Source organism: Doryrhamphus excisus, chromosome 12 (assembly GCF_030265055.1).
Source record: "Doryrhamphus excisus isolate RoL2022-K1 chromosome 12, RoL_Dexc_1.0, whole genome shotgun sequence".
NCBI classification, from domain to species: Eukaryota; Metazoa; Chordata; class Actinopteri; order Syngnathiformes; family Syngnathidae; genus Doryrhamphus; species Doryrhamphus excisus.
In genome coordinates, this window is record NC_080477.1 from 6,688,054 (window position 1) to 6,700,392 (window position 12,339).

The following is a 12,339-nucleotide window of genomic DNA, read 5'->3' on the forward strand; positions in this document are numbered from 1 at the left end:
GCCGTAGCATTTCTGTTGGTATGTTGGAGCCTATCCCAGCTGTCTTCTGGTCGCCAGCCAATCACAGGGCACATATAGACAAACAACCATTCACACTCACATTCATACCTATGGACAATTTGGAGTCGCCAATTAACCTAGCATGTTTTTGGAATGTGGGAGGAAACCGGAGTACCCGGAGAAAAGCCACACATGCACGGGGAGAACATGCAAACTCCACACAGAGATGCCCAAGCAGCAACTTGAACAGCCTTTGTATTGAGGTATGGACTCCTGTAGAGCATGTACACACAATAACCAGGGAAGTACTAAATTTGAAACACTTCTATGCTAGGACTACGTTAAAAAGCCATAGCATTTCAGTATGTGGAATCAAACTATGGAATGGATTGAGTAAGGACCTCAAACAATGCACAACGATGAACCAATTCAAGAAACAATACAAGCAGTTGATGTTTGCTAAATACAAGGATGAAGAGTCTTGAACCAGTCATGATGTGCTATATATATCACTATATTGACACTTACTATGGTACCCATTATGTCATTGGATGCTCATATCACCTCGTACTTCGGTACGAGGTACATTATTTAAAAAAAACAAACCTTAAACTGTATTATGGAAAGCAGGAAGTGAACAAATGTAACAGCTACTGATTGTAAAAGTACCAGATGGAGGGGTAGGATTTAATAAGCTTTGCTTCTTCCTACTCCTTTTGGACATGTGGAACTGTGAACTGATTATGGGATGCACTCAATTGTAATCTGATGCATGTTCAAATGAAATAAAACCATTACCATTACAAAGAAGGAGTGGAACAGATCAGGTATGAAGAGGAGGAAAAGGAGGAATGAGGAGTGAGCACAAGTGAGCCCCACACTGCAAGCAAAATAAGAAGGTATGATGACCAGATACTGCAAATCAACAGAAATGCTATGGCTCTCTGTCCTCCTGGTGCAACATCAAACCATCATTACACCACAACTTTAACCCCCACAAGCATGCTTTGGAATAAATACCATTTTTTTAAGCGCACTATCGATTATTAATTCATCACACAGCAACTTATATGAACTGTCATTTTATTATTATTTCCTCATCTTAAGCTTACTTTTTAATTATTTCAGTTATTAATTATTCCACCCTTGGCCATCTCTGTGTGGAGTTTGCATGTTCTCCCCGTGCATGCGTGGGTTTTCTCCGGGTACTCCGGTTTCCTCCCACATTCCAAAAACATGCTAGGTTAATTGGCGACTCCAAATTGTCCATAGGTATGAATGTGAGTGTGAATGGTTGTTTGTCTCTATGTGCCCTGTGATTGGCTGGCGAACAGTCCAGGGTGTACCCCGCCTCTCGCTCGAAGACAGCTGGGATAGGCTCCAGCAACCCTCGTGAGGATAAACGGAAGAAAATGAATGAATGAATGTATTTATTATTGCACCACCAGCCAAAATGTCAAAAATAGTAAGTGTTCCAGCTATACAAATATACTTATTAAACGCGTGTAGTATCAAGAGTATCAAATGTATGAGTACTCACCACTTATGAATGATAATGTATGATGGTAGATGAACTATGGTCAACAGAGGTGCATTCAAGGACCTGCGAACAAAGTGTAAAATCTCCACGCCTGGAGAAAAAAACTTGATCAGTGATGCATAAAAACATGTAAAAATGGTAGGCTTTGTCACCGTGGTACATGTATGTTGTACATGGCTGTATTATAAATGATTACTAACTTTAAAAAATACAAAAAAAAACAAAACAAAAAAAAAATTTAATCAAATAAAATAAAAAATAAAAAATAAAAAATAAAAAATAAAAAATAAAAAATAAAAAATAAAAAATAAAAAATAAAAAATAAAAAATAAAAAATAAAAAATAAAAAATAAAAATAAAAAATAAAAAATAAAAAATAAATAAATGATTACCAACTTATAGTGAACGAGATGTGTTTTCAGTGGAAAAAAAAATCTTTCCAAAGATGTGTTTGAATGACATTTGTATGAATTGTGATAAATAAAAATAAAGCTGGTCATGTGTTGTGATCATATTGTGATCATATCAGTTTGCATCAGTGCATTAAGTTACCACAGGATTTTTAGAGTGAAAAAAAAAACAATTGAATGCAGTATCATTTAATCACAAGGCTGCAAGTAAATGCCATTTGTAAATGTAATACTGTTTCAATTTTTGGTCCATTTGTGAAGCAGCTGGTTCCTGTTAAGGCGTAATGCTTCCATCATAAAATCATCAGCACCGCCATACTCCTATAAAAAGCAAAGTATTGACAAAGGGACACCAAAACGACCCGATGAGAGCTATTTCTTTGTGACACCACCCGCTTGTGCCCAAACTCCGTGTCTCACACACATAAACAAGCTCACCAGTGTCCCCCATAAGCCATCCTCTCGGACCCTGGGGTCCAATAAGCAGCCATCTGCAGACAACCTCTTCCACCATGCTCTAGCAAACACGGGTAAGATGTGTGTGTGTGTGAGGTGTAGGTAGTTCAAGGGCACGAGTACTCCATCAAGCTCGAGTCTAGGGAATAAACAGCCCCCCCTGCACCGCCGTTCCACCCACACACCTATAGTATACCTATTACTGCACCGTGACTTCACACTCTTCAGTTAGGGTCGGACCCTCTGCTGCTGAGCGTGAAAGGCAATGCCTTTCTGCCCGTGGCCCTGGCCCACTTCCAGCTGCAGCGTGGGTGGTGGGGTGGGGCAGCGTGGGGGGATTAGGGGGCACGGACGTCGTCCTCTGGTGCTCCTGCTTGCTCATCCATCCTATCTGCCAGCCCACAGATCGATAGCTGTGCTCTCTTAATCAGGTCTCTGGTGGCTGTGGGCAGGCGTGTGTGTGGACAGGAGGTTGTTCCAAGTGATGGTTGCACTTGTGTTTCTTTTCCATCCAGGAATACTCGAGCTGTGCATTAGCTTTGTTTATCTTGTCTGTATTGCAGCAGCCCATCTTTCCTCCTCCTTTTTCTTCAACTCTCTTGCCGAGAATTTATTCTTTCTTTATTGTCCTGCTTCACATTCAGACCATCCGTGCCTTTTGTTTCATGCTTTTGCACGCACACACTTTGTGCCTCTTCTCCGTGCGCACCAGGGCTCGCTAAAAGAGGAATGTGACAGTCAAGTTGGTCCCGCTTGCAATCTGTCATGAGTGGTGATGAAGACGGAGGAGGCCAAGTGTTGGGGAAATTGAGATGAGGAAGGCTGAGAGGCGAGAAGCGCCTTGCAGAGCAAGAGGGTTAGTAAGATGAAGTGTTGGGCATCCAGCTGTGGTGCTCAAGAATCTGCCTCCAGGCTCTCGTCACACCTGTGTTACTACAGCTGCACACATACACACACACGCACACACACACACACTCAAGATTAGTAAATAAAGTAAGAAACACTTCAGCATTTCGTTTGAATTCTTCATTTTTGGATTTAATATGAGTTAATATGAATAAAATGGCTTTGTAGGAATCGGATTGCCATAGAGTAACTTTTTAAATAATCTTCTAAATTGCCATTTCTTAAGGTTGACTGAGTTATCACAGTTTTTTTCTGAATGAGAAATCTCACAAGATCTTGTCACACCCTGATATTAATCACATTTTGTCCATAGTTAACTCATAATTAATCACATTTAATCACAGAGGAGAACATTTCTAAAATCACAAATACTTCTATGGTTTAATACTATCTTACTTATTGTGTGGAAATATGTGCTAATAACTATAAAAGCAATCTTCACTCACTAAATGTACTGCAAAAAAGGTCAGTAAGGATAATTCATAATGCCGCCTACGGAGAACATACTAACTCCTTATTTCTAAAATCACAAATACTTCAACTTGCTGATATAGTTCATCTTCAAAAAGCTAAAATAACGCATAAAGCTAAAAACAACCAATTAGCTAAAAATGTCATCCAATACTTCTCTACAAGAGAGGAGAAATATGATCTCAGGGAAGAACTACATTTGAAACACTTCTATGCTAGGACTACGTTAAAAAGCCATAGCATTTCAGTATGTGGAATCAAACTATGGAATGGATTGAGTAAGGACCTCAAACAATGCACAACGATGAGCCAATTCAAGAAACAATACAAGCAGTTGATGTTTGCTAAATACAAGGATGAAGAGTCTTGAACCAGTCATGATGTGCTATATATATCACTATATTGACACTTACTATGGTACCCATTATGTCATTGGATGCTCATATCACCTTGTACTTTGGTACGAGGTACATTATTAAAAAAAATATTTAAAAAACCTTAAATTGTATTATGGAAAGCAGGAAGTGAACAAATGTAACATTTACTGATTGTAAAAGTACCAGATGCAGGGGTAGCATTTAATAAGCTTTGCTTCTTCCTACTCCTTTTGGACATGTGGAACTGTGAACTGATTATGGGATGCACTCAATTGTAATCTGATGCATGTTCAAATGAAATAAAACCATTACCATTACCATTTGTAACAAAGGATCTGCAAGTTTACGTTTAATTCCAACAGTAGTAAATTCAAGATGCTTCAAAAATGGTGATGTGTCAATGGAAAGGTCAACGTCATCATGGTTCCTTTGATAAGGAGAGTTTAAGGTACAGTAACTCTGCATCTTCATATGGCGTTAATATGAAAATTAAAGGGGACCTTTTATGCTTTTTCCACATTTCTGACCTATAAAATGTAGTTAGAATGTTGTATTCTTGTATTAAACGATGCCAAAGTTTCAGATAATGAGGTTTGTGCATTTGGAAGTTAGCCCTGAAAGAAGTTTGGAATGACTCAAAACGCTCTGTTTCAGAGGGCGTGGTAAAAGTGTAGGCGTGTGATGTCACAAAGGCGTACTCCCTTATATGGGTGTGGACTATATGCCAGATATGCTCTACACTCTCTGCCCTTCCCCAATGTCTCCTTCTGTGTTTTTGTTGTTGGCAATGTCTCCCAGGAAGTGTTTCTTCAGAAGTAACAGAAAGCTACATTTGTTTGTTGTCTGTGTAGCATTATAGAGTGTGCATACTGAAAACAGGGTTGCAAATAGCCATTTCCCACCACAATCAGTGGGTCGAAACAATCGGTGTTTTTTAAGCACTGATAGTCCTGTAAAAAACATGTAATAAACCACATTACACGTTACTGATGAGAAGCTAACGCAAAAATGCTAAAGCTACTTACCATTGAGAGACGTCTTGAATTAACCTCTTTTCTTGAGAAACTTTGGACTGTCCAGTCTCTTCCTCCAGATAGATTCCGGATCCAACACATATTGCTGTATGTTAAATCCAAACATTAAAAAAAAGATAAATCAATGTTTATTATCCCGCTATCAACTCTTATAAAGCTAGCGGCACAACACCAGAGGTCCTCCCAAGTACTTGGGAGTGTGACCAACCACAGTGGAGAGAGCGTGCCTGGAAGCGGGTTGTGGGTGCAATATAGGAATATATTACAACAGACCACAAATCCAAAGATATACAGCTGAATAGGTGCAGATTCTGGAAGATCTAAAATGCTTTCTGTGTGGGTTGTGGTGTGTAGCTGCTCTATAGGAGTCCACAACTCAATACAAAGGAACGGAAACTTTGCATAATAGGTCCCCTTTAAATTACTCATCATGCTAAAAAATTCAAAAATATTTTTTTTGCAATACTGCTGTCATCCACCAGGAAAACAAGTATAAAAATGAAGTTGTGATTTTCATATGCAACCCCAGGTAGTTTTCTGAACTGCTGTGACGTCATCCACATCCACGACACTTCAGAAGCAGGTTCAACCACACATACAAATTGAAGAAAGTTACATACCGTCTTCCCTAGTTACATTATGATCGAGCTTCATCGATTCAAACATCGCCCCCCCCCCCCAAAAAAAAATCCAGGATTATTATATTATTTATAAGATTTGTATACTAAAATATAAAAAAATATGGATTTAGTTACTGAAACAGACTGATCAACTGCTGCAATTGCAAAAGTGTGGATTTACTTACTTTACTTACTTACCTTGGCATGCCTTTCCATGACTATTGGGTTTACAAGCATGTGGCTCCATAGTCTTGGTTGAGGTAGGACAGTTTGGGGCAGCTGATGTTAGAAGGATCCTCAAGTGAAGCACATTCAGTCCCATAAATATGAAAAGTTTTAGGCTGCCTCCTTGAGTGTTTGAGCAAAAGCTTAATATGGCATAATATAGGCGATATATAACAAATGACAGAAGTCATCCATAAATGCACCACCACAACAACATAGAGTCCCGTGGAGTCCATGGGAATTTCCCATCACTTCAAAGTTCTCTGAATTGTTTTCAGTGTCAAAAATTGTTAAATAACATATTTAATAAAACTATTTCAACATTTAACATTCAACATCTAACACAGGAATTATCCTTACCAATGTTATTTTTCACAGCAAAAAACATGTTTCACTGTAACATATATTTTATGTTTGTTTTATTCAAGTTAAAAACGGGCATAATATAGGCGATATATAACAAATGACAGAACTGCACCACCACAACAACATAGAATCCCGTGGAGTCCTTGGGAATTTCCTGGTGGGAGCATTCCCAGAGAGACATCACTTCTATGTTTTCTGAATTGTAATTATAATAAAACTATTTCAACATTTAACATTCAACATCTAACACGGGAATTATCCTTACCAATGTTATTTTTCACAGCAAAAAAACTGTAACACTGTAACATATATTTTACATTTGTTTTATTCAAGTTAAAAAGATAAAAGAAAACACAAAATACATACATGCAGTACATACATACAGCTCCAGGGAACATCTTTAAGATCCAACAGTGTAAAAATGTAAATTCTAATTTTGATCAGGAGTGCATATACAGTACAGTAAGAGGAGAACGTATGTGAACCCTTTTGATTTTCTGACATTTCTGCATCCATTGGTCATAAAATGTAGTCTGATCATCTAAATCACAAAAATAAACATAGCTTGTTTAAAAGTTTAAATCAAAGTATTTGCAAACTGTAATTTCCGTTTTTTTTCTCCCGCTGTGAACCCTCCGGCTTATACAGTGATGCGGCAGGTTTTTATGCCTCACTGATCAAGTTATTTTTTCCAAGCGTGGAGATTTTACACTTTGCTCGCAGGTCCTTGAATGCACCTCTACTGACCATAGTTCATCTACCGTCGTACATTATCATTCATAAGTAGTGAGTACTCATACATTTGATACTTTTGATACTACACGTGTTTAATAAGTATATTTTGGTGACATTTGCAGACATTTGTATAGCTGGAACACTTATTATTTTGACATTTTGGCATTTGGTGCAATAATAAATAAATTTATTCATTCATTCATTTTCTTCCGTTTATCCTCACAAGGGTCACGGGGCGTCTCCCCAAAAATGAAAGAAAATATCCTGAAAAAAAATCCAGGTATCTTCTTCGGGCGAGAGGCGGGGTACACCCTGGACTGGTCACCAGCCAATCACAGGGCACATATAGACAAACAACCATTCACACTCACATTCATACCTATGGACAATTTGGAGTCGCCAATTAACCTAGCATGTTTTTTTGGAATGTGGGAGGAAACCAGAGTACCCGGAGAGAAGAACATGCAAACTCCACACAGACATACATACCTGAGGGTGGAATTGAACTCGGGTCTCCTAGCTGTGAGGCCTGCACACTAACCACTCATCCGCCGTGCAGCCTACTTTGTATATTGTATTGCACGGGGAGAACATGCAAACCCAACAATAGGGACAAATGTTGGCATTGATTTGACTTCAGACCTTTCTGAAAATAATTGTAATAATTTGGAGTGAAAGTGAACTACAGTATCTTTGTACACGCTCTCATGAGTATTCAGTAGTATAGTAGAGCACAGCGTTTTGTGAGTTTTACGTTCTGGGTACCACTGGGTGCCAAGAGGTTGCAGGTTTCTTTTCTAGTCGGTCACTAAAGCAAGTGATTTTAAAATGATCAATACCTCCTTCAATTTGATGGAAGGATTTCATCAGTGAAAGAATCTACTGAAGAAAGTGGTTGGAGAGAAAACCTGCAGTGTCTCAGGCCTCCATGGCACCAGTTTGACACTTGTTTCCATTTTGTGTGGCCATGACTAAATTAGTCATCAACAAGTGTGAAGTATATGTAAACCGTGTACCGGTGCACAGAGAACATTTGGGAATGTTTAAAATTTGTGGCGCGCATAATTTCCGCGAACTAGTCGTGACGTGCGTGGCGCATCTTATTGTCGTTTACTCGATGTAAACACGACCTGAGTAGGTGCAAATAGGTTATGCAGGTACGCACACATTCATGAATTGAATGCGCGTTTAATGCATAAACGAGATACATAAATGACACGTATTGCCACAGGAAATTGCTTTCCTCTCTCATGGTGCAACAAAGAATTACCAGCAAAGCATGCTGGGTAACTTCCTATTGGTGTTGTGTGGGGGTGGGGGCTTCCCAGAATTCCTTGAGTGATATAAACTACAGTAAACCTCGGATATATCGGACTCGGATATATCGGAAATTCGCTCACAACGGACAGATAAAAAAGAACCAATTTTTCTGTAATGCATTTCCAATAAAAATTCATTGCATATATCGGATTTTTTATAACGGATTTCGCCTATTTCGGACAAAATCTCCAGTCCCGTTCCAATGCATTTCCATTAAATTTCCCTCGCATATATCGGATGGCCGCATCGTGGCGCTCCGATTCGCCGAATCGTGACAGGCAGCTATACGACGTCATTTGCAGCGTTTGCAGCGTTGCCTGGGCGTCCAGGTACATTGGAAACATAGTCAAGGAAGTGCCTTTTTATAACGGATAAAATCCGATTTACGCATATACTGGATATAAATCCGATATATGCGTAAAACGGACATTTTCCGGTATACGCATATAACGGATTTCGCTTATATCGGACAAAACCAGCGGGGACAATTGAATCCGATATATCCGAGGTTTACTGTATTATAAAACTGTATTGTTTTCCATTGATATTACTGTGTAGGCATCAATTCAAAATATGCAATTACCATCACGTGGTAGGGACCCCCCGTGGAGACGATGCAAGTGGCGTCAGCCATTAACGTACACGTGATACAGTCAAGGGAAGAAGTATCTCAGGAGGTCCTTCTTGTTGACCTTGCCCATTTGGTTCCTCGGTATCTCATCTACCAGCAGCAGGGCTGTAGGGATGGTGTAGGGCGCCATGTGTTCTCTGCAAAGACATCGCCGACATACACAGACGTTAATGCGCTGAAGACTTTGTTTTACTGTCGACTGCACCGAGGAGATACACGCGTGTAAGTCGGAACGCGCAGCAACACACAAACACCGCATTAATAATTATGTGAGCACATATGCAAGAACAAATATAACAAGAGTAGAAAACAATTGCACAACAAAGGCGAGGCCTGTGGCAGAGTAGTCGAGATAAGAAATGTCCTTCATCCCTCTCTGCAGCTCTCCTCACTAATACCAAATTTACCTTCCAGACACAGATGATTCCCTCACAACAAAACAATATAATCGCTGTGAGATTTGGAAAAAAAACAAAAACAACAAAATAATAATAAAAGTCAAAAACAAATTAATTTTTTTTTTTTCATATTGAGTGCATGGTTGTTACGTCAAGTGAAGTTGCAGCCTGGAGCTTTTTTATTGTCTTTTAACCTACTTTGTGTGCGTGTGAGTTGCTGTGTTGTGCTGCAAGTGAACACAATGACTCACATTGCTGCCATGGCTCTCAGCACACGTCTGAGCAAAGTGCCACTGAGTACATGCTCATGTCTGCACGTCTGTAATGGTGCTCGCTTGTGTCGCCAACTTCTCCGGGGCAATGTGTACGCGCATGTGTGTGTGTGTATGGGTGATGGCAAGGCACGTGTGATAGAGATTCAGACTGACAGCTGCGGCCAGGGCACTGAAGAGTGAGCATCCATCTACTTGTTTATGTCTCATTTTATCTCCTTCTCTCTTCGCTCCCTCCTCGCCCGTGGCCAGTGGCTGGCGGGTTGTGTGCTGGTGCTGCCCATCCGTTGGCTGCACCCCTGGCTGAAGTGTGTCTATATGTGTGTGTGTGTGTTTTAGACTCATGTGGCACAAGCAAAAGAAGCAATCCACAATCTGGACCAGCAAGTCATAATAGTACCGTCTAACACACCTTCACCATATGGGCCACACACACACAGACTGGAGTGGATGGGATTCAAGGGGAAATATTAACCTTCCTCTTGTGTTAGCTTTCTGGTATCATCTCTTATGTTAACGGGTCGGTTTTGACCCATGTATTAAATCAGCTATCATTCATTCATTTTCTACTGCTTTTTTCCTCACAAGGGTCGTGCTGGAGCTTATCCTAGCTGTCTTTGGGCGAGAAGGCGGGGTACACCCTGGACTGGTCGCCAGCCAATCACAGGGCACATATAGACAAACAACCATTCACACTCACATTCATACCTATGGACAATTGGGAGTCGCCAATTAACCTAGCATGTTTTTGGAATGTGGGCGGAAACCGGAGTACCCGGAAAAAACAACACATGCACGGGGAGAACATGCAAACTCCACACAGAGATAGCTGATGGTGGAATTGAACTCGGGTCTCCTAGCTGTGAGGCCTGCATGTTAACCACTCATCCGCCGTGCACTCTACTTTGTATTCATTCATTCATTCATTTTCTACCGCTTTTCCTCACGAGGGTCGCGGAGGGTGCTGGAGCCTATCCCAGCTGTCTTCGGGAGAGAGGCCGGGTACACCCTGGACTGGTCGCCAGCCAATCACAGGGCACATATAGACAAACAACCATTCACACTCACATTCATACCTATGGACAATTTGGAGCGCCAATTAACCTAGCATGTTTTTGGAATGTGAGAGGAAACCCGGAGAAAACCCACGCATGCACAAGGAGAACATGCAAATTCCACACAGAGATAGCTGAGGGTGGAATTGAACTCAGGTCTTCTAGCTGTGAGGCCTGCACACTAACCACTTGTCCGCCGTGCAGCCTACTTTGTATACTGTATTAAATGTTTGGATGTAAATAGAGAATGCCAGTTTTGCTGTAAAAAGTAAAATACCTTGCCCAGGTCTTCAAATCCGACAAAGTCAGACTTTGTCCCTCCTTCAGCTGTACCACGGCGGTGACCTTTTGACCCCAGGTCGCATCTGGTGCCCCAATCACAGCAACATCTGTCCGGTTACACACAACCCAATAAGAGACCATCAGCTTCAGTTAGTGTTCATATTGAAAGTACAGGTCTCAAACCGCTTCACCGGTTTCACAGTGTTTACTTTTCCGAACGATGGAAATCCTTTTATAGGCGACACTTCCTTGTTGTCACAGCTCGGATAATTACAAGTGCGTACCATTTTTTAATCCACTATATCTCTCGCCACTATATATCCGCGCATGTAAAATAACGCCGACCGATTTGTGAGGTCGGATTTTTTCGAGTCTGCATTTTTGTGATGCTAATATATTACGCTTTTGAACGCATATTATTTTGAGAAGCCAAACTCTTTACTTAACTGTCCTCAGCAACTACCTGGAACTACTTTCCTCAGCACCGAAATCCGACCAGAACTCAAAGTCGCTGTTGACGGACTTCACTGCTTACGGGGGCGTCATACAACTTCATATCGAAAAAATCCCAACCATCCCTTTAAGACTGCAGATATGTTTTGGATACAAACATTTTTTTACCTGTAATGTCCGGATGCGCCAACAGGTGGCGCTCCACCTCGAGGGCGCTGATCTTGTAGCCGCCGCTCTTGATGATGTCAACACTGGTACGACCCATGACCCAATAGACCCCGTCTTTATAAACGGCTGTGTCTCCTGAATGAGGATTACATACACATAAAATGGTACAGTCTGAAGTTACAATACCAACAAAATTTTATGGAGATTTACAAAACATAAATAGTTAAAACAGTGCAAAGTGTACGTTTTTTACGTCCGTCTGGACATGCTATAAATGCTATAAATTAGCTAATGTCAAAAAGTCTGTATTAATTTGCATTGCATTGAGTGTCCTATGATCAATAGACTTAGATTTATCACCATGCTGAAACAATGGGATGAACTAGCAAGGCCATAAAATATAATAGTAATGTAGTAACATAAAATTAACAGCAGCGGATTAACAGGACTTTAAATTATATGACTTAGAGAGCCTGTAACTGTGTGAAAATGGTGACATGGACATTAAATCGGGATTTTTAAACAATCGTGAACATGACAGTACAGATTTTTTTTTCTGTAAAGCACATTTTAAAAATGCTACAAGAGTTAGTGTGGAAATACATGTTCATTCATTCATT

The 12,339-nt window shown here is 40.4% G+C and overlaps 1 protein-coding gene across 2 annotated transcripts in view; it reads right to left on the reverse strand.

Moving 5' to 3' along the window:
* Window positions 1–6,834: 6,834 nt before the first annotated feature.
* The window catches only part of acsf3 (acyl-CoA synthetase family member 3), a 53,266-nt gene continuing 47,761 nt past the window's right edge, over window positions 6,835–12,339 (reverse strand). For both annotated transcript variants that reach the window (XM_058088763.1, XM_058088766.1), the window contains 3 exons: window positions 11,720–11,854; window positions 11,094–11,205; window positions 6,835–9,228 (listed from right to left, as the gene is read on the reverse strand). In XM_058088763.1, coding sequence (XP_057944746.1) covers window positions 9,114–9,228; window positions 11,094–11,205; window positions 11,720–11,854 — 362 coding nt within the window. In that variant the 3' untranslated portion in view covers window positions 6,835–9,113. The remainder of the gene's footprint in view (window positions 9,229–11,093; window positions 11,206–11,719; window positions 11,855–12,339) is intronic.